Here is a 23,043-nt window from a genome sequence, read left to right on the forward strand (position 1 = left end):
AGGTTCATGTCACTCTGTATCTATTTGTAGAACTTGTCATAAGAGATTTAGGATATGTGTTATATTCCTCGAGTATGTATTCACTCTTATTTCTTTTGGGAATTTTAATGAAAAAAAGTTAGGACACATCCGTCAATTATTCATGACTCGCATCTAAAAAACTAAAAATGTACACAGAAAACAACCCAAATGATTCACTACCTGTAATCACATAATAATAATAATTTGAGAGTGGAAATTATAATTCTCTGCTTTTTTGGACTGTAAGACTCTACAGTCTTTCATACCCATGACATTTGTTGCCTATCAAGGTTTTATAGTGAAAGACAGTTTTCTCATCTTTCTTTTTTTCCAAAATTTTTACTGATACTTGTGAGAAACTGGTAATCTCCTTCTTTCCTTTTTTAGTGTACATGGCCTGGTTTTCCACAACGCACAGAGGCTGATATTCCTCTACGTATAGTTGCTAATTCCCACCATTCCCAGCCCATGTACAGTCAGAACACTCCTGTCACTAGAAAGCCTTCAATCTAGCAATCTGATCAGGGTGTACTCAATGGCCCCCAATGACTATTATTACTCCATGGTAAGGGGGCGTGTTCATATACCCAGATTTCTGTACATAATAAGATAGTAGTATTGTACTTTATTTTTAAAAACTGGACCCCAGGAAGCTTAGTGAGAGTAGAATAGCCTGTTTGGTATTTATCCTTCAACTGCCTTTCGTCCCTTCCTTGTTTTACTTGCAATAAACACTGTATGCAGTGTGCTCACAGCCTGAACTCAGGATCGTCTTCTGACGGGATACAGATTCTGAAAGCCTTTCCCATAGCATCAGATGAGGAGATATTCAGGTAGATAATGATTGTTGATAGGGCCCAGGCATGAAAACAAGTAAGTGCGTTTAGGGTTATCTGTGGTTGTAAACTATCTGTATTTTCTTTGGAAAAGAAGCCATTGCTATTGTTAACAAAGGCTGATATCTTCGTCATTCAAACTGAAACAAATAAACAAGGAATGCTCCCAAGATTTTTTCTGCTCCCAATACAAATAAATGAATTTTGTTTTTCACATTAATATATTATTCTGTCATAATCACTTATATTCACAACACAACTAATTAGCAATGAAAACATACTTCTTTTACTGTGTCTTAACATGTTAGAAAACATTATTAAGTGAGCAGGTCTCAATTGCTAGCTTAATTCGAAACAAAATTTTCTTTTAAGAGAAGGTTAAATACCTTATCACATTTTTGAAATGTTTTTGCAGCTTATTTGGAGCATAAAAGGTCTATCATACTGAGTATTAATAAATTGGAAATTTTTGTTTCTGTAGACCAAGATGACCTCGAACTCATAGAGATCCACCTCCCTCTGCTTCCTGAGTGCTGGGATTAATGGAGTGCATCACCACCACCACCTGGTCTTTAAAAAATTTTTTTTGAGGTGACGCAAAAAGCAGACAATAGGTAATATGCACATTTTATTTCTGTTTTAACAGGATTTTTAGAGACATATATAATATGAAGGGTGTGAAGTATTATTTAAAACATAGTAATGCATAATCTATACTGAGAAATGGTACGTGATTTAGCTAAACCTTGTAATAAACTTCAACAATTAGTTTGTAGCTAATAATCCTCATTTCTAGCCAGATTTCAGTATCTTAGTCTTCATGTTATAAATCTCATCTTGAGTGACTGGTTTCTACTGAGTGACAAGTAGAATAACTAATAAATCCAAAGAGAGTAATAAGGGTCAAATGACTACCATAAGAATATAGCATGGCTCTACCTCCATAAGCACTACACTGGTTAGTTTTATGTCAACTTGACACTAACTAGAGTGACCAGAGAGGAGGGGATCTCAATTGAGAAAATGGCTCCTCCTCAAGATCTTAGTGTTCACTGTGGGAGGGACCAACCCATTGTGGGTGATACCATCTCTTGCTGGATGGTCCTGGGTTCTATAAGAAAGCAGGCTGAGCAAGCCATGTGAGCAAGGCAGTAATCCGCATCCCTCCATGGCCTACCTCCAGGATCCTGTCCTGTCTGAGTTCCTATCGTGACGTCCTTCCTGATGAACAATGACATGGAAGTGTAAACAAATAAACCCGCTCATCCCCCGGGCCGGTTTGGTTATATCAATCCAGCAAAAGAAACCCCAACTAAGACAAACATATAGAAACTCAGAGAGCCCATTTTCACATAGCAATGGTGAATACTTTATAACCTACTTCAGAAATTTTGTAGTTTAGAATTCTGTTCATTTCTAAGCTTTCGCACGTTCAATGCTCCCCTCTACCGAATGTGCTGCCATTGTTTAAGGTATCTAGAGCTATCCTTTCTTGTTCATCATCTGTCATTTTCACTGCCTCCAAACAACCAGATTTTTCTGAGTTCCCATTTAAAACAGTCCTCACATATTTGTGCACATGTCATGGAACACCACTTGCACAATAGCTTGCATCTGACACTTGTTACCTTGACTACCACATACTTATTTCAAACACTGTTTTTCTTCACCCCAGCTCCATAATTTTATCCATTTTTTTTAAAAAATAAACACTCTGTTTGGGTCATAAAAGCATATCACGTTTTTTTTTTAACACATTATAGAAATTCTGGATTTTTGGTCATGGACCATTATAAACATAAGACTTACATGCTTCCTGTTCTTTTTAGCCCTCAGCCCATCTTTGTTATTCGAGACAAATGTGTTTTTCACACTTCTGATGAACCATGAGCCCCACAAGAGTCCTTGTTCTCTTCCTCCTCCATCGCTTGCATCACTCACTGCAAAAGCACCTGAAATCCCCATGCCTCCTACATGGTGCTTCCAGCAGTGAGTCAGGAGTAGGTTTAGTATTCTTTTCCAGTCCTCCTTTCAATCTATCTGATTGATTTTTTCTCCTCCCTGCACCAGATGCATGCAGCACATTCTTTGTTAGGCTACCACATAATCACACTGAAGTCCCTTTTATGTTAGCTTAGCCCTCTTTTAAGTGAGGCTCTCTGGCAGAAGAGTATGAAGAATTATCTCTTTTCTAGCAGTCGGGTGAATATGTGCCTGATATTGTGCATCTGAGAACATATACCACAATTATGGCGTCTAAGAATTAAGGGAGTCCAGAGTTTTAATCCATGTTTTAAACAGGAAATAACCGGAGGTTCTAAAAACAGCCATCAGTACTCAGGATGACAAAGTTTCCAGTCTGAAAAACCCAAGATTGAATTAGTAGCATGCTGGTTCTTAATACTAGGTGACTTTGGATAAATTACTAACATTCAAAATAAAACTGCCTCACAAAACGGGACAGTACTACTACAGGCTGTACCGAGTGCAATGAATAGCACGTCTAGTGGGAAACATTTAATAAGTGACAACACGTTAGGATTTTTTTTCCCCCGTGGCACACTGTCAGAACAGCTTGGGTGGGTTTGAAGTCAGTTTTTCAGAGGCTTGGGCTTTTCCCCTAACCTGGGTACCTAGCATCAGGATCTAATTAATCTACTAACTTGATGCATGACCTAGAACAAAACATTCTCCGAGTCACTTTCCTCACCTATAAAAGAAAGGACTTGATTAAGTAACCTAAGGTCTTTGTGGATGCTAGCATCGCTACATCGCTCCCCCCGCCCCCCACACACACCCGAGGAAGCTGAGGTTCCTGAAGCCGCCTGAAGCTACGCACATCGTGGGTACTCAGATGCCTGCAATCGCGCAGTCTGAGGCTGCTACACCCTCAGCTCTTGCCTCTTTGATTTGCCTCCCGGGTCTGCGTAGAGATCACATCTCGCTTTATTTATTTATATCCGGGCGTGCTCTCGAAAGCACCTAAGGCGCCAAGAACGCCTAAGTCCCCGACGGTGTCGTAGGGGTGCGAGAAAGAAACCCTCTGGTGACACCTCCCTTAGAAAACCGCCTTCCCGGAGATGCTAAGGAAAGCCTTTTGCCCCACTCCCCGCGTCCCAGCTGGGCTTCGGCTCCCCTGCCCCAGCCGTCCACCCCTCCCCGCGGTCACTCAGACGCCCTTCCCGGACTAGCCCGAACTGTCACCACCGAGTCCCAGCTGGAACAGGATCCCGCCCGCCTCCGTCTCTCGCCTGTCATTGGCTGGCGCCGCCGTCACTCCCCGCACCAGGCCCCGCCCCCCCGCCTAGCGCGTTTCGTGGACCCCCTCGGTTTCCGCGGCAAGCCGCTGACGTTTGCCTGAGCCGTGTTGCCTGGGCCCCCGCGACCTTTCACCCCGCCTCCCCGCGGGAGCGCCCCGGCCGGCTCCGCGCCCCCGCCGGCCCCGCGCGCGCCCCCGCCCGCCCGCTCGCTCGCTCGCCGCCCCGCGCGCGCGCTCCCGCCCGCCCGCCCGCCCGCGACCCCGCAGGCGGAGACTCCGGCGCGGAGGCCGGCCCCGCGCGGCGGCGCGTGTGGGAGTCGCGGCCCCTCGCGGCCCCCGCCCGCCCGCCGCCCCCCACACGCGGGAGACACGATGAGCGCGGGCGGGCGGCAGCGGCGCGGAGCAGCGCAGGCGGCACACGCGCCCAAGCAGCGGCGGCGGCGGCAGCAGCGGGAGCGAGCGCCGCGTTAGCCGGGTCCGCCGCTCCGGCCGCCCGCCGCCGCTCCTCCTCCTCCCGCTCATTCACTCGCCCTCCTCCCGGCCGCCCGCCCGCGCCTCCTCCGCTCATTCACTCCCGCTCTGCCCGCCGCTTTCTTCTCCTTCTTCACCCTCCGGCTCCCACACCCCCTCCATTCCCGCTCCTAGCCGACACTGCACTGCAGCTGCTCCGCGCCCTGCCCCCTCCCCAGTGAGCACATCAGCCACACTGCTCGCCGCCTCAGACTGCTATTGATCCGATTAAAGAAAAAAAAAAAAACCTTAGCAACCCCAAACGCAAAAAAAAAAAAAAAAGAAAGAAAAGAAAAGAGAGAGACAGAGAAAAAAAAAAGCCAAAACAAAAGGGAGCCGCTTCTCCCGGTGCAGCGGCAGGAACTGCAAGCATGATGGCGGCAGCTCCCATCCAGCAGAACGGGACCCATACGGGGGTTCCCATAGATCTGGACCCGCCGGACTCGCGGAAAAGGCCGCTAGAAGCGCCCCCTGAAGCCGGCAGCACCAAGAGGACCAACACGGGCGGTGGGTATCGCTTCCGCCTCCCGCCCCGTCCCCGCCGCCCTCCCGCGCCGTGGCCGCCGCCGCCGCCGGCCGTCCCGCGCCCCCTCCCCTGCACCTGCCCCGGCCCCGTCTCATCAAGATGGCGACCCGGGGTTCCGAGCCGACCCGCTCGCCCCAGCCGGTGCTGGCCCCGGCGACAGGGTCCGCTCCCGAGGCCGCCCCCCGCGAGAGGTGATGGCCGCCCGAAGATGCGCGCTGCATTTAACAGTCTGATCAAATAAATAAATAAATGGCACTCGGGTAGCGGCTTCCAGATGCTGGGGGCACCGGAGACTTTTGCCTCTGTCCATCCCCTTGCTCTGGGCCACAAGTAGTAATGCAAAATCTTGATGAGTGCATGCCCTGAGCGCACTTACATGGTCGGTACAAATATCGCATTGATTTGTCTTCAAGGGTATGCATACGAGGGGGGTGTCTGGTACGGTGACTTGTTAGTTAACATCCTGCGCTTCCTCGGAAGATGAGTTATAACGGGACCGCTATCGCTTCTTCATTTGCACTGGAATCATCTTAACAATGCATCCAATGCATCGAAGCAGAGGTGAATTTATCTCCAGCCCTTACGTTAGAAATGGATGGGGGTCTTGTGAGTGGCACATCGCAAAATTCGGAATACTCGTTCACAGTAAAGAGCTGGATTTACCGAGAAGTTTCCTATTTAAGACGTGATCAGGTTGACGGGAACTAAAGTTTATGGAGTTGGCTTTTATTTTCTGAAACGTTTCGTTTTTCTTTTTCATGGCTCATCGACCCCCCTCTCCGTTTTACGGTTCTTTTGGAGAGGGGGCACTATCTGTTTGGTCACTTTGGAGTGTATTTAGGATAAATAACTCCTAAGCTTTTTAGTATTGGCGAGATTCTTCGTAAGGTCTTTTAATTAATGAGCTTAGACGAGATCATAGTAGACTTGGAAGTGCTACGGAAATACATCAGGATTACTTAGATTCTCAGTCCACCAGACTGAGGCTCCCCCTCCCACCCCCGCAGTTTCTCAAGGCTTAGAATAAACCCTACAGTTTGGGTGGACTATTTTGCAGGAAGATGGTTGTTTTGTATACTTAAAGTCGGATATAGTCAATGATTAATTGTAGTCTTTTATGCTTGCTATGATAGAAAAATTTAGCGGATCACTCTTTACAGTGTTGGATTTTTTTCTCATCTTCAGCATGCTAAGTGAAGGTTTGTCATCTTCTAAATCTCTGAAGTTTTGTTAAAGGGTCAGTTTCTTTCATTTTGCCATAGTAACGACAAATTTGGAAGACTTTCAGGTTTGGAGTAACAACTGGAATTTACTCATCAGTTTCTACAGTGTTGCAAATTGTTAGAGCATGTGAATCTTGAAAACTGGAAAGGCTTTTGTAAATACTTGGTTTTCAGGGTAATTGGTGGTTTTCGTTCCTTAAGCATTTTTAACTGCTGTTTTCTGCAGCTATCTGCCCATTGCTTTAGTTGCTGTTGTCTCTCTGGAGGGTGGATTGGGATTCAAAGTTTAAAATGATCATGTTAATCCAATGTATTTCTTTGCATTTTTCAGAAGACGGCCAGTACTTTCTAAAGGTTCTCATACCTAGTTATGCTGCTGGATCTATAATTGGGAAGGGAGGACAGACAATTGTTCAATTGCAAAAAGAAACTGGAGCCACTATCAAGCTGTCGAAGTCCAAAGATTTTTATCCAGGTAGGTGAAATGCTGAAGAAATTGTTTGATGAATCCCCACGGAAAAACATGGAATATCTACTTGTGCTGTGTGTTGTCTTAAAGAAAAATTTAAATGGTGGAGATTTGAATGTTACTACTTTAGCATCCATTGTGGAAAAATTTTTCAGCTTATTTTCATTGTTGTTCGTGTTTCTTTTAACCATTAATTGATACACTGTGTATGTGATTTAGAGTAATTGCAATAGAATTCTCTGGGTGTTTCGGAATGCTAATTGTTAGCACAAAAACTTAAAATTAGAGCTAGAAACCTGGGCAGTTGGCATGAGGGGATGTGGTGCTTCAGAAGTTTACAGACATCATTGTAATGTCAATTAGTTAGGAGTGAATTCAGAGGAGGGGGTAGGGAGGCTTCTTAAAGAATGGACCATTTACTTCTGAATCCATTATCTTCCTCTTTCTGCTTCATTGCTTTGTTTGCTGGCCTTGGATGAAGGAAAGAGGACAAGGGCTGTCTCTCCAGATATTTAAAATACTCCAGTAATGTAATCGGGATACGAAATTTCCTCCACCGCCATGCAAGAAGTAAAATAGTATTTTAGGGTATGTGTTGAGAGCCATATTTGATTGAAATACTTTACAGTGTGGTTCAGTAACCTGCTGGATTGCGGCAGGTTCCCCAGGTTGATGTGGGGATTTTGCTTTTTATCTTTTTTGCTCTGGTTTGTTTTACTTTGGGGCTCCCTCCCTTTGTGTCACACAGTTCTTCATGTTCATCCTTTTTCCCCCCTCCTTAGTTCTGTTACTCAATGTATGTGTTTTAAGTAATGGAATCACAGTGGAGTAGTGCAACCCCAGATGAAATACCATTAGCTTGTTTGCTTGACTTAGATCTAGCCCTCGGTAATTTCGGGAGGTTGTTTTAATTTGATGACTGTAAAAAATATTAATTCAGTGCTGAGGTGAGCTATACTGATTATTCTTTTTTCCTGATGGAAAAGAAAGCAGTTGTGTTTCATAGATTAATTCACCAGCAGCTCCTTCGTACAGCACACACTGGCATGACACTGGCTCCATCCTAGGAGGACTTCTTTTTCACAGCTGATCATTTGCGGTAGAGACCGACCCTTTACTGGAGAAGATTTTGGAATGTCTGATGCTGTACTAGTTGAACACAGTACTTTTTGGAAAGATGCCGTTTATTAAACTAACACGTAACCTGTTAGATACTGGGGCCCTCTAAAGTTTGTCGGTGCCTCTCCTTGTCTAGGAAACTTTCCTGATGCGGTCGGGAAGTTTAGCATATTCATGCTGGTGCATTGAACAGGTATATTATAATAAAAAAATCAGTGTGGAATGGTGAAAATACTTAGTTGAAATAAAAGCACTCAAAAGAGCTTGATTGCAGAATTAATAGCATGATAGTTCTAGGAAGAGCTGCTGTGGCAAATTAAAGACTCTATCAGTAGACGAGAATGAAAAGGCTTCTCTGCATTATACATGAGGTACTGTGAGATATGGAGGGGTGTTACAGAAAATTGATGTTTAGCCAGGATATTCCAAATACCAAATTAAATGCCCTTTCATTTGAATGCAGTTTATTTTCTGTGTGTTGGAAAGGGTGCACTAAGAAATAGATCTTTTGTTTCTGGTTCACTTATTTTCACATCTTTTTTCTTGTTACCTGGAAATTACTTATTTTATTTGTGGTTTGAAGATGTTCTTTATAGATATATGTATCAAGATTGTTTTGGGAGGGGGGAAATGTGAAGCTGCAATGCTTTGAATAAAATCTTGTAAGTGTAGTGACGTAACCTGATCAAGTACGAGTTACAGCATCTGCTAAAGGGTGGCTTCTTCTTGGCCTCTTAACAGGTGGGAGGCAATATATACTACGATACAGTTTTAAGGAAAAGACAAATCCCTATAGATTTACGAATTCTCAATAGTTTGTTTGAAAATGTGATTTGAATTCAACAATTAGCTCTTTGGGCCAACACATCTACAGTATTCAGATAGACTTATTTTCCTGTGCTTTCTGTTCACACTTGACTAGAACCTGTAAAATTATCTAGGGTCTCAGCAGTCGTCAGTCTAAAAGCCTTTGAGGTTTTGTTTCTGTCCTTCTTATACATGACAGACACTGTGCACATTCCCAGATGAACTAAATTATAAACCGTGATTCCTACCATTGAGTTAGTTCCAAAGAATGTCCTATAGACTTTTGCAGTGATTTAGCTGCCCATATTTATGTCTCTCAGATAAATACAACCATAGGCACATTAACATGTATTTATGATTGCCGTGTTTTGCCAAAATGAATGTTCCTGGGTTTATTTCAGCGAAGCATTTTTCTGATTCTTGTTTGATTAGAGTATATTTGGGGTAAAATTGCATTTCAGTTGTAGAAACTACTGAATTTACTCAGATTACCTAACATTTGAAATCAAATGTAAGTGTATTGCTAAGCATTTAGTAAAAATACTTATGTAATTTTCAAAACTTTCTCTAGTAGGGTTAACGCAGATTGCAGTTAACCTTTAGAACATTTTAATACACCTCAACTCAAATGATGGACACATACTGAAATTCATAGCTAATATGATTTCTATAGGTGTGTTTGTCTTTTTGGTCAGATTGTGTCTTTGCCATATCGGAAAGCAACCCTACATTTCTGACTGGTGATTTCTAAGCTTTAGTCAAATTGAAGACGACAAAATAAATTGTATAAATTTAAAGTTTGCACAGATATATATTGTACGTATTTCAGTGTGCCACATATGAAGTGACCAGGGGAACTGTATAGTGCGTAGTTGAGAAGTGCATTTCAATCACTGGAATCAGAAGAAAATGATCTACAAGTAGATTTTACTTTGTGTTCTATAGATTCCTTCTACATATTGATTTCCTCAGATTTAATCTTACAGGATACAGACTTTCCATTGGTGGTTTAGGAATGTAGTTTTTTTCCTAACTTGATTAAAGAAATCTAATTTGACTTATTTATGTATTCTTTTGTAAGTAGGTTACGTAGAGCTGCTTGTGGTAAAAAGCAGTTTTCTCGCTGTAGAGGTTGAATTACTGTCTCCATCCTCAGAAGGGTGGTTAGTGTTGCTTTCTAATTCCTTTGCCTGTCATCTGAAGATGTTTTATTTTCATTAATAGATTGATTTTTATCTGTTAAAATTTAATACAGGGTTCAAGTTTGTTATTAAGGAAACGTATTGAATACATTCATTATTTGTTGGGAATAGTAAAGAATATAAATATTTTCATGTGTGCCTTGAGTATTAGAATACCTACCCCTTAATCTGTTTCTGTTCTTTGGCACTGGAGACATCCCATGTGCCAATCAAACAGGACTCTTTTACTATAATGTTGGAATCTATTCCTGTGTATTCTATATTGTTTTACTATATATGCTTATAAAACAGAATCATTTTTAATATAAAGTATTTCTTTTTACATTAAATTAAAAATTTGAATATGTTGCTTCTAGGTTCATCAAATTATGACTTCAGTGATATCCAATTAAGGTGATTTTTTTAAAAGAAAAATTAGAAGTCATTTATCCACTTACTTATTTTTAATAGTGAAAAAGCAGACTGTAAGTTAAAATTCTTTTAGTGAAGAAACTGCATTGCACCATTTTTGTTTTGACATGGGTAAAATACAGTTGTTTATTTAACTCTTAGGGTTGAAAATATGTAAGAAATATATATATGTGTGTGTATATATGTACATATACTGAGAAAATAAATTTTAAAGTAGATGTTTTGTTTATACTTTTGAGGGAAAAATATTATGGTGATATCAGTAATGAATACCTTGTGGATATCATTTTTCTCACAGCTTCTTCAGAGTTACAAGCCATACGTTTTTCTTTGATCTCAGTTTCAAAATGTCTTAGAAATTTATTGATACGCATTTTAACGCAAGATCAATGCATTGATAGAATGGTAACACACAGAGAAAATAAATCCTTTTGCTCTCAGAACTTGTTGGTTGGTGTAATATGGTTACCACTCTCTGCTGTTCTGATTTCATTGGTACCAGAGAGCTGCTGTGTGGGAAGTATTTTTCTCTATCGTCTTAAAGTTTTGATGTTTATGTTTGATATAGTATCTACTGTTGTGGGTCACTTCATATTTCACCTTTCCAAATCCTTAGGTAAGGTAAACATACTGTTCACATAGACAATAATATTGCTTGCAACTTTGCTTTATTCCATTTTTAATACGTTATTTTCATATTTTAACAGTAGGAATTCTTTACACGTGAAAGAATATTATTGGTATGCTATAATATTTATGAACATACAGTAATTCTTTTTATACTATCTCATGAGTGCAAACACTTTGAGGCTGGGGGCTTCTAGAAATATGAATTAGCATAACATGCCTTAGGTGTCTTCTTTATCTGTTCACTTTAATTTCATTTGACATCGGATCTTCTACCACTCAATTAACAAACTGTTAAAAATCTTTAGCTTATAGTATTGATGTTTTTATGAGTTTTATGGCACAATGTCACTTTAAAATGTGTTGTTTAAGCCTTCTCCCATTTTAGAAACAGCTCGTTAGAAATATGTGACTTTATAAGGCATAATCCAATATTACCTTGCAGACAGCATGGCACATGATTTCTGAAACAGTGAATAGCATTGGTGAAATAGTTGAATATGTGTTTTGAGGATGGTTCTTATTAATATACCAGGAAGAAAAGATGATCCATGGCCTAGAAATGCTAAGTAATTTGTGGTATCGCAGGAAACCCCTGACAATAAACCACCAGTCAACCACTTGCATATCATTACAATTACTTATTTTGATGTAGCCAATAAGATGATTATTTTAATTTAGCTTATGCAAGTATCATTTATCGAGCACATTATACCACCTGTAATTTAAACTTCAGCCTCTTTTATCAAACTATGGGGTTCAGTCGTAGCTGCTTTTTGTTTAGTCAAGCTTTAAAGCCCAAGCCTCAGGAGCAAGTGCAGTTCTCAGTGTAAAGCTGGAGGGAAGGTGGTGGGGATTCGTGCTTGATTGCCATCTCATTTCCATCTTTGGATACAGCTCTAGCAGCAAGTTAAACAACATCTGTGGAGATCTGACTGACAAACATCTCTCTGGGGCTCATCACTGCAGCTTGCAGCAGGTGCATTCCGCTCTGCACTCTTTTCAGAAAGGGGTTGGTTTGCGCTAACATTTATCAGTAGACCAGAGGGAACAAGTGGCTGGAGAGACCTGGTTGGTTGTCACTTGTCCGGTGCTGGAACACTACAGGTAATTGCAGCGGACTGGTGGGAACCTCAGCAGTGGACGGCTCACAGTGCATTGCAGCTGCGGTGCGGCTTAATTAACCTGACCCTCAGAGACCCAAGTGTCAGGGCACAGATCGCAGCACTCGAGAAATGAAGCAATAGTTTTCAATATTTTTTATGATCATGCCGTTGGAGTCCCCATCTTCTTCATTTTTAAAGATACAGCATTCTCACACCTTTAATAGAAAAATGTTTGTAAGTGAAAAGATTTTCCAATGATCTAATGGAATTCAAAAAAGGAAAAAAAAAAGGATCCACGCTTTCTTTAGGTGTCCAGACAAAAATAAATAGGTGCATTTAACTTCCTAATTCAGCAAATGCATCTTTAAACCATGGGTGAGTGGAAAACCTTGTCCTTAGAAAAAAATAATCATTTTAAAATTATTATCTTAGGTTAACACTTGACTATTTATTCATAAGTTCGCACAAGTAAACTTCAGACACATCTTTTATGTTTTGAGGGCATTAGGAAAGGTACTTTTACAAAGTACTTTGAAATGCTCCAACAAGACAAGCGTAAGATATTTTACACCTGTAAAGTGTCATATCTAAATATCAGAGTTCTGCAGAAATAGTTTTGTACCACATTGCACTATAAGAAAACTAAAATCCACACCTCTAAAAAGTGAAGACAATTGTCTGTCATTTATTTATTTATTTTTAAAGTCTTTAATCTGTCTGAGGTACTGATTTACATATGCTACATATTATCCATAAAAATTTCTGGTGGGCTTTCACACATATTAGTAAATGTCAATATCTTATTACCGTCCTGTTCCTCCCTAGGCCTCTGAATGGAAAACAGTTCTAACATCCACACAGATTCTGCGAAGGTACTGTTACAGTTAAAAGCAGTGGAAATACAAATACAGAAAGAAAAGAAAAACTCATAAAGAACATAGGGAGGAGCTTGTCCCCAAACTTTCTGTTGGTTTTCTAATATGACTGTAACTTGTTGATACTCAGGAATGATAAGGTTTTGAATTTACACGGATCAAATATACCATTCATTTTTTTCCACCAACATTCTTTTCTCAATTTTGATTGCATCAACTGTTAGTTTTTGACACCTGATCACTTTACACACTTACTTCTTGATTTTCAAGGATTTGATGAACACAGAGAAAGAGTAAACATCTTAAGACTGCAAAGCAAAAAGAATACTATCTTTTTTTTTTTTTGCTGATAACATTTTAGATGATTTCAGTATTTGGGTATTTCAGTTATGCTATGGACATCATTCCATGACAGATCTTGACCGTGCACAAACTGTGCATTTCATCGTTGATCTGCTGCTGCTTCCTGCAGGGCCTGTCAGCATCATTGACAGGACCAGGTAGGAAATGAAAGCCTCCTGAGTTTGTTAAGAGCAAGATGATTCAGGTGGGATTATTTGCTGTGGAAAATACATTTTTGGCCATTCTTGAATTACTTTTACTCAGCACATATTTAAAATTATTGTTATTTTTTTCTTACTTGTGGACATACTTTCCGTTTTGCTGCTTAGTATTATCTGTATTTTTAGTAGAATTTTCTGAGAACTCAGCAATTTTTTTTATTTTAGAGGATATTATTTTTCTTTTGAAATTCTCCACATAACTTTCTCTGAAGTTTCGAGAAATAAGGCCTCCTTCCATTTGCAGATTTTTGACTCTGGTTTGACTTTGAAGGCCGCATAATGCAATTCGTAGGGAGGATTTTCGCTCACTCTCAAGAACTGAGATTTCAAACCCTGTGTTGTGATAAGTGCTGATTCAGTGTGCTCCGAAGGAAAGTGGTCTTCATCTAAATTAATACTTCCCTGCTCTGGAATTAGATTGGGGTTGACTGCGTTTTAAGCTCTGCTCTTTGTGGGGAAAAATGGAAGGGAGGAATGGTGTAGCTATTTCCATAGCATAGAACAATATAGAGGACCTGGTTTTATTTTCTTTATTTGCTAACAAATATTTTAGAACTATAGTTTTTCAGTTTCGGTCAATTTCACATTTTAAATGCCGGTTTATTTCAAAAGATGTTGCCGGCGAATGAGCATTTATTTGGAGAGTGTGTCACATGGCTTGTTTTACCTTATCTATTTTAAATGAGACTGTTTTTCTAATACTAATGACAATCAAGAAAATCATCAAAGTAAGTTTAAAAGTAATTAAAAAACAAAATCCAACCATCTTGGTTTCACTGAGAGTAGTCTTTCTGGACTCTTCTGTTGCTAATTGATCTGTGTGGCAAATGCTTCCCACGAGTGCAGGTGTAGATAGCTGTTTGTTCTGTTACTGGGATTCCTGGAGAGCATCCTTTTTCCCTGAAAGGAATCTAGGCCCATATTGCTTCAAGGTAAAAAAAAAAAAAAAAAAAAAAAAAAATGTGCTTTGTTATTGCCAGCAAATTTCGGGTTGAATTGTTCATATTTTGTGGAGCCTTTATCATAAATGTAATAAGTTTAAAGTTCTCTATTTCAAGGGTTTGGGGCAATGGTGGTGTTTGGAATCTGGTGAAAAATGGAGAACTTAGGCCGGCTGTCCTTTAGAGCTTAGAGTTAGACCTGAGAAAGTCCGAAGTAATGAAGTCCTCTGTGTAGGCCTGCAGTAACCATGCTGGAATAAGCTTTCCCATTTGCTAGTGACTTATAGTCAGAACTTCACTGTTTTACTTCGCTCTTTCTTCCTTTTTAGATATGACTGAGAAAATATGTTCTTTTTCTTTCACCTTGTTTTAAATGACTACATCTAAATTTTAAAGAGCCCAGATTAAAAACTCAGTGTGGTTATCTTGTGAGCAGTATTTTTGTAGTTGGCTTATTCCTGATAAGGTCTAGTGGCAGTGCTTCCTGTCCTCATGAACATTAAGTAGAAGATACTTCATAGATTATAAATGACCATCTAGACCAACTGTTTTCTGTTTGCCTACAGTAGGATTCTTTGAGAATGGCAGTATGGTAAGGGTTGCTAGTCTTCTAAAGCGGGAAGTTACTTGCTTTCTTTGTAAAGGCTTTTGTGCTTCTAGTTTTCCTTAGCTCAAGGAAAGCTTTTTCCTATCAAAACTAGTATTGACATTGTTTAAAAAAACAAACAAAACTAAAACATAATGTTGACTTTCTGTGTCAAGCTTTGCTTCCAAGGATTATGTGAGCTGCTCATGCTTTTTGCAAATTTTTATAAAAACAAAAACAAAGAAAAAAAAACAAACTTCCCTGTTTCAAGTTTTAGTAGGTAAACATAATGGTTTAAAAAGGATTTATTATTAGTATTAAGAACATTAATATGATTAAGTATAAAGGAACGTGAGTTCAAGTTAGCTCAATAAGTTATAAATTGAAATATTCTTCTCTTTTTTAAAGATCCATTAACTTGGCCCTTTTCCTGCCAATTAGCATTCTTCTGCCACGTTCCTTGTGGTGTATGCTTAAGGAGTATTTTTAACATTGTTATTTAAGAAATTAATGTGGTTTTGACGACTTCTCTTATGCCGCTTTAAATTTAAACAAAAGACCTTAGTGATTGTGTTCACTCATCAGAAGTTTATTTAGATTAAGGTCCATTGGTGGGGATTTTTGTCATCCCTCTCGCAGGCTGTTGTGATCAACATGCAGGCCAGTATTTTAATTACTGATGATACTAGAAATGTAAGTGAATATGGATGGTTGGATGGATGGTTGGATGGATGGATGGATGGATCGATCGAAGGACAGACAGACATATGGTTGGATAGGCCCTTCCTGAATGAAGTGCTTCTATAGTACCCACAGGTAGATCTAGAAAGTGATCCATCCTTAGTATTTTTTGGCATTTTCAGCATACTTTGGAGGAATGTGTGTGTGGTATGTGTGCTTTCCATATGTACACATGTCAGCAAAATCTACATTTCTGGAGAGTTAAATACTGAGCTCAGAAATTCCAGGAAGAAGAACAGATTTTAATATAACAGGTATTGGCAAGGATTAAGAAAGAAGAGTGGAGTGTGGGAGAAACATCTTACTTTCTTTTGGGTATGTAGTGTGGTCTTGTGTGAAGGAGACTGACATCCATCATTCTCGAGAGCACTTCAAAGCCAAGTCTGAAATGGAAATTGCCTTTAATATAAGCTGACTTAAGCAACATAAAGTAATTAGATATATTTAACAAAGAGTTTGAAAGGAACCATGTAAAATTATGTAGTTCTGCCACTTTATAGTTGAGACTGCATGGCCCCAAGTGATTTTTCTTATTATACTTTGGAAATCATCTTTATTAGCTAAATAATGTAATAAAATGAAGAAATATGAAAAATGTGAGTGTTAAATATTGTAATTTTGGTGTCATTTCATATGTTCTTATCTTTCTTTAGGGAGGAAGTTAATATGTAGTTTTGTTGGGGGAATTTATAATATCACTGTATAATGCTGGTCAGATTATTTTATTGCTAATGAAGAATTATATATACCAGCTATATCAAAGAATATAGCTTATTTGCTTAGGACTTACACTTAATTGATGATTAAGATATTATTGTACACTAATTTTTTTAATTTAAAGCCAAGAAAAGGTGAATTTGCAATATTTCAGTCTTTTAATAATTTATCAACATTTAAAATTTAAAGAACATGTAACACTATTCATTAAATCATCTTTTTGGCACAATAAACAAATGAAACAGCTAAGATTTAACAGGTAGCCTAATTTTAAATACATTTTTTTTACATATTAAGAAAAAACAAGAAAAGCTACTGTAGAATAGTGGGTTAAAACTCCAATCAAATGACTTTACTTGGTTAGTCCCTTGCTCCTCTCATCTCAGGCTATTTATAGTCTAACACGTGGATGGACATTTGTGTGCCTTCTTTGGGTTGGAATTAAGTATACAATGGCTTGTTGATCTTATTTTCAACCAATGGGATATAAAACAAGGTTGTAAAACACATATCAGTAATGTATGACTGTAGGAATGTTCGGCAATTCTCTACTGGGAGATTTCTGTGGAGAAGTTGAATTCCATCTTTCATTAAAAGGGCTTGGGAGGAGTCTTTAAATTTCAATGAGAAGCTAACTGGAGTTAGAGGGTTAGATTTTAACTTTCTTGATGGAAAATGGTAGGAGGCTCATTTGAAGCAAAGAGACTGAAAATACATAAACATGAAAATATGGAAAGAAAATCCTGGGATATCTAGAAATCTGAACAATTTTACATTTCTTACATAAGAACTGGATTTTGCCAGTGGGTATCATATTTAGAGCGCAGAAACACTATGAGTTGGTTGTTTCTGGGTGGCACTGGTGGTTTGGGGGAATCACTGTAGATAGCTGTATGGGTAAGAAGCAATGCAGGACATATAAAAAACAAATATAGGTAAAAATTTCAAAATAACACCTGTTGTATCTATCCAGTCACTAACAGTGGTACTACCATTTAAAATCTGTCTGTGAAAATATAAATATTTCTTTCTGTAAAACCTGTGCTAAGGGACTGTTGAAGTTGTCTGAAAACAGAATTCATTTTGAGATTTAAGAGCTTGGTTTTCTGTCTAAGAGCTCTAGGCAGAATCAGAGGTGAATTTGTTTAGAAAGGAAAGACAATGGTCAGGGAACAGGGCACACAAAAGAGGTGTCAAGAAATGCAAATTGTCTTTAATGAAGTAATTATGTGCCAACTTGGAATTAAGAACAAGAAAAACAGATGTCAATGAAAACTGTTTTGCAAGCATGCAGTGAAGCTCTGGAGACAGGTCTGTATTTGATAGTCGTGCACTTATAGATCTTATAGATTCACATGTTTGATGTGGGATATCCCTCTGTATGCTGTGATTACCGTCAATGAATAAAGATACTGCTTTGGACCAGTAGCAGGGAAGAAGATAAGTAGGCGGGGAAAACTAAACTGAATGCTGGGAGAAAGAAGGGCAGAGTCAGAGAGAGATGCCATGGAGCCCTGCTGAAGACAGACACTGGAATTTTAGCCAGTAAGCCACAGCCACGTGGCCATACACAGATTACTAGAAATGGGTTAAATGAATATGTAAGAGTTAGCCAATAAGAAACTAGAACTAATGGGCCAAGCAGTGATATAATTAATACAGTTTTTGTGTGATTATTTCTGGGCTAAGCAGCAGGGAAGCAACAAGTGGCTCTCTCCTCCAACATATGTTTAAAATTACTGACCAGCTAGTTTCTCTAATTGGCTTGCTTGATACACAACAGCAAAAATTGTGTTTGTGTTAATATTTCCCTTAGTTCATAAGTTGTTTGATTATATAGTCCTGTCTAACTTTTTTGACTGGTGAAAAGTTACAAATAATGTTTAGGGTGATGAAATTTAGTGATTTACTCAATAATACATTTATGCGTGCTTCCTGTTTTTTAAATGTGTGAATTAAATGCCCCTAAGACAACAAAGCCATAGTATATTACAGAAATAGTAGTGTTAGACAATGAAAATAAAAATTGATTTATTCATTTGTTGTGGTTTTTCTGTAATGTCCTTGTTCTGTTTAGAATTTTATTACCAAAATTTGGCACTACTATTGTTGTCCTTGGTAAGTAAAGTTTATAAAAGATTAATCTTAATGGGTACGTTTATCAATGTCAAATGGTTTTTAAATGACTGTAAGAAAAATGACACTTTCTCACTTGGAAATCAGTTTAAAATCTATAATTTTATACAAATTCATGAAATTATTGCCTATTTTTATAGAACAACATTAAAAATTGAACATCTGAATTGACATTAAGCACCAGATGGGAATTGAAAATAAAAATATTCAGTTTGTAATCTTTATTTAAGTGCTATTTTAGATTCAATAATACCAGTTGTTTAACTCAAGGTTTAATTCAATGTTTTAAAGAAGCTTTAAATTTCTTTCCTGTTCCTGTTCTTCACATTATGACATGCTCTCATAATGTAGTATGATGGCATGCCTTGCTTTTGAAGTGGTGAATTATATGGGTCAGGACTGTCAAATTTTTATTGCAAATACCATTGTTTTGATAAAAGTTTTTATGGTGTGTATTATTTGCAATAATTTTAAACTTTGTATTTTTAACAAAACCTTCCCTTAGAATAACTATTTCGTGTTTATATGTTATATGACTCATTATTTTCATCCATGTTTTCTTCAAAGTAATATTCAAAATTAGTTTTTTTCTGAGTTACCTATTTTGATAAAGAGAAGGTATCTTGTTTCTTTATCCATTTTTAGCTGTGTTTGTGTACTTGACATCTTGTTTAAAAAACAGAATAGCACTACTTATGAAAACACAAGCTGTGATAATGAGGTAGATATGCCATATGTGACGGCTTTGGTTGGCATACATCTCAGATGGCATGTTGAAGGCCCTGGAAGGCTCAGAGTTGTAGAGCTAAAGAAGAGGTTGCTAAAAAGTCGGCTCTTGGTGGCTTATGATTGGGACTGCCTTTTTAGTTTATAAATCCTTACTTTCAACTTTTGTAAAAATATTTTGTTGTTCGAATTAACATTGTGGAATTTGTCCTAGTTACTAATTTAGTCTCTGTAGTTTGTGTGTGTGTATATATAGTATATATATAATTTATTACAAAATTAAGAAGTAATACTATATTAATATTACATGTCCAATGGTTTAATAATGAATATCTAGGAAATAGAATAACATTTTTAATTTTAGGGAAAATATATGTCTTAGTAGAAAAAGGTTTGGGGTTCTGTGGTTCATCATAGAAATTACTTATTAATAAATTGTAATAAATACTATTTTTATTGGTAGTATATTCAACTTTGAATTCAGATTGATTCCTTGGAAATAATATTGATTTTATAATTGTAAAAGTACTGTTTTTATTGAAGGGTCTCCAGATTATTCAGAATATGGTATTAGTAATTAGCAGAAATGCCACATAATAGGGTAAAATAATTTAGGTGTATGAACAGGCCACTTGAGGTGTATAATATAAGCACAATTCTGTTTGAGGAATATTTTGAAGAAATTTCGGGTTTGGAAATTTTTCATTTTTTATTTATTGGAGGGTTCTGAATTCTACCTTTTGAGGAGACATACTCTGAATTTCTGTGCACATGTTCATTCTGCCTCTGAGAATTAGTGAGGAAAGTGACAGTCTTCTCTTTAGAATTCTGAACCACACAGCCCAAAGTTCCTGAATGCTTATCAACACAAGAGTCATGAGAATCTAGGCTTCTATTACTGATATCAATTCCTAAAATTTCAGGGGTAGTAGGAATTTTCAACTCCATTTTCAGATTAGTGCAGAAAATAGTAAGACAAAATAAGAATGACATGTCACACTCAACTTAGTAGTGCATGTGCCTGCTGACTCCTGTCTTGTAACTCTGTAGAATTACTTATAAATTTTAGTTTGGAAATAAAGTACTTAGAATTCAGATAAAGGTTATCAAACTGCCATATTAATCAATTATTTATAGATAATCATATATTGAGGGCAAGATACTTTTAATTAATATCTTGAAAATTCTTCAAATTAAAAAACTTGTCACTAAAAGAAAACATGTAAGAGTTAGGCAGTAGAAACATGAGCAAGTTGATACTGTGTGTCCCATGTTCATACTGTTACTATAATTTCCAAAATTGTTTTATCTTTTGTGATTATTTATATGAAATGATTTTGAACTTTGTAGTTTAGCCTTGTCAGATTTTGCTTTTTATTTTAAGTTATGGATGGTTGTAATCCTGAGATATGCAAATTTAGACAAGAAAGGCTGAGATGAATTGCTTTGATTCAGCCAAATCACCTACTAATTACTACAAGCCAAACTCACATGAAGAACACATGCCATGTGTACGATGCACTCTGGCTATGGAGTAGCACACTATTTCAGTGTGTCTTGACACCGTCAGTGGTGAGAGTCGGGTATGCTGTTAGACGAGTTTCAGCCTAGTTTTGCAGTCTACTAGTCATACAATTTTAGCCAATGTCAAAATCTTCTTGGAACTTCACTTTTATAAAAGTACCCTTAATTGGGGTTTCTCTCATAGTTATTAAGAGTGTGGAGTAGGTACCAATAAAAGAAAGATGAGCAACCATATCGTGAAATGTGTGTGATATGATAACCAGTATTACTGTTTTGATGTAGTGACAAGAATTTAAAATAGTAAAACATCATATGAAACGTGAGTTTGTTTGCATTATTGCTTCTTGAAAGTGAAGCCTCCATTAGTGTCTTTCGTTTCTGTTGTATATGCAAATGCACTGCACTGTAATCCAGTATGGAGCCTTAGCAGGCGTGTTCAGGAGTAAATTAGCTCCATTGCGCATATGTAAGGCCTGTTTGGTAGGATCTCCAGATACTGAGCTTTTAAAATACTCCTCCCTAGCAGTGAAAAGAAAGTGTAGTCTATTAAACAGTTAGCTGGGTTTGGAACTGTGTAAATGATCGTTTGGAAGTCTTGTTCTTCAGATTTCCTTTAGCTGTGGAGATAAATGTATGGCTTTTGGCAAGATTTTAACTTTTAATTCATGTGCTTGCAGTTTCCATTAAAAGAAAACAGAACATTTAATGATGTATTCTACTAAAAGTGTCTTTAGAGGCCGAGTTTTATTCATTTCAGTTTTCAACAAGTGCACATATTATTGATTGCTATCATACTAAAATTTTACATACGTCACTCTGTAATAGTATATAAAATTCTGATTTCGGATGACTTATATGTTAAATTGGACATTATTTCATTAAATATTTGATCTTGTCCCATAGCAAGACAAAGACAAAATCTTCTGTTTTGTTTGACTATGGCCTTGTCAACATAAATTTACTGAGACAAACTGATTCCTGAATTACTTTGATAAAAAAATAAAATCGTCCTGAATACTTTATTGTACAAGGTAAATTTAGATAGGAATACTAGATGGTAAAGGAAAGTTAAAGGAAATGAGAATATCTTCTGAATTCTGTTTAATGCCAAAACAACTAACTATTGTGGGCCTAAGTATTAGATAAATGCAGTTATTCCTAGTTAGGGTCTGTAAGGGTGCCTCGGAGTGAGTGAGAGTGACATTGAGTGTTGAATTCCAGACTGACTTTCATTCCTAGAGGCTGCTATGAGCTCTGCCTGCCTCTGTTCAGATCAGAATATCATTTTAGAAGCAGAAACACGAGCTAGGATATAAACAGGCACAGTAACACAAACTTAATTCTTTCCTGCAATGTTTCTATATTCATTCGAAATAATGAATTGCAAAACCCCCTCTAGGCATCCTCAGTGATGACTGTATGTCTCATTTCATGGAAAGATAAAAGTTTGTGAAGCCTCTTAACCTAGTGAGACCAGACTGCCGGTGTAAGAGTGTCTTAGCCTGCATGAGAGTCTTGCCTCTTCTTTTTCGAGACCAGACCTTAGAGAGCACCTAGTAGTCTAGCCCCTCTCCTGGCTCTACTTCCTGAGCTGTACGATTACAGGTGTGTGCCTCTCTGTTCAGCTATACTTGCTGTCTTCTTGACTTGGCAAACATCTCTGCCTGGAATAAACCAGCTTCTGTTTTTAGGTTCCCTCTCATCTTACCTCCTCCCACAACTTCTCCATTCTTTCCTCTTTTCTCACCCCGTTAAGAAGTAGCCTTTCAGTAACATGCTGTAATTTCTCCCTTGCATTTAGAACAGAAGTCATATTCCCCCCTCCCACTTTTTTTGTTTCCATTCCATTTGCTATGCTGTTAGCAGAATCGCCAGTCCATGCCTGTACAGCTTCATGTTGCTCTCCTCCCATTTCTCTTGTGAACCTATTTCATGGAATTTTAAGCCGATCCGTCCAGCACAGCCCCAGCTTTTTATGATAGCGGTTCTCAGCATTGCACCCTTCTAAGCCGCTTTTGTTTGTTTGTTTGTTTTTGCTGCTGCAAACTCTGCCCTGCTGACTGCAACCTCAATTCTATTTGCTGTATTCTTGTCATTTCTGGGCTCAGGTCTTGAATT

The 23,043-nt window shown here is 38.3% G+C and overlaps 1 protein-coding gene across 4 annotated transcripts in view; it reads left to right on the forward strand.

The window, feature by feature from the left end:
* The first annotated feature begins 4,421 nt into the window (after nucleotides 1-4,421).
* Nucleotides 4,422-23,043, forward strand: part of Nova1 (NOVA alternative splicing regulator 1) — a 121,342-nt gene continuing 102,720 nt past the window's right edge. For 2 of the 4 annotated variants that reach the window (XM_041658313.1, XM_041658314.1), the window contains exons 1-2: nucleotides 4,422-5,133; nucleotides 6,707-6,850. In XM_041658313.1, coding sequence (XP_041514247.1) covers nucleotides 4,998-5,133; nucleotides 6,707-6,850 — 280 coding nt within the window. In that variant the 5' untranslated portion in view covers nucleotides 4,422-4,997. Of the gene's footprint in view, nucleotides 5,134-5,565; nucleotides 5,714-6,706; nucleotides 6,851-23,043 lie in introns of those variants that run through there. The other 2 variants (XM_041658315.1, XM_041658316.1) reach the window with 1 other exon arrangement.

The sequence above is a fragment of the Microtus oregoni genome, unplaced genomic scaffold, assembly GCF_018167655.1.
Source record: "Microtus oregoni isolate MIOR12 unplaced genomic scaffold, Mior012 000009F_ref0000495, whole genome shotgun sequence".
Lineage (NCBI taxonomy): Eukaryota > Metazoa > Chordata > Mammalia > Rodentia > Cricetidae > Microtus > Microtus oregoni.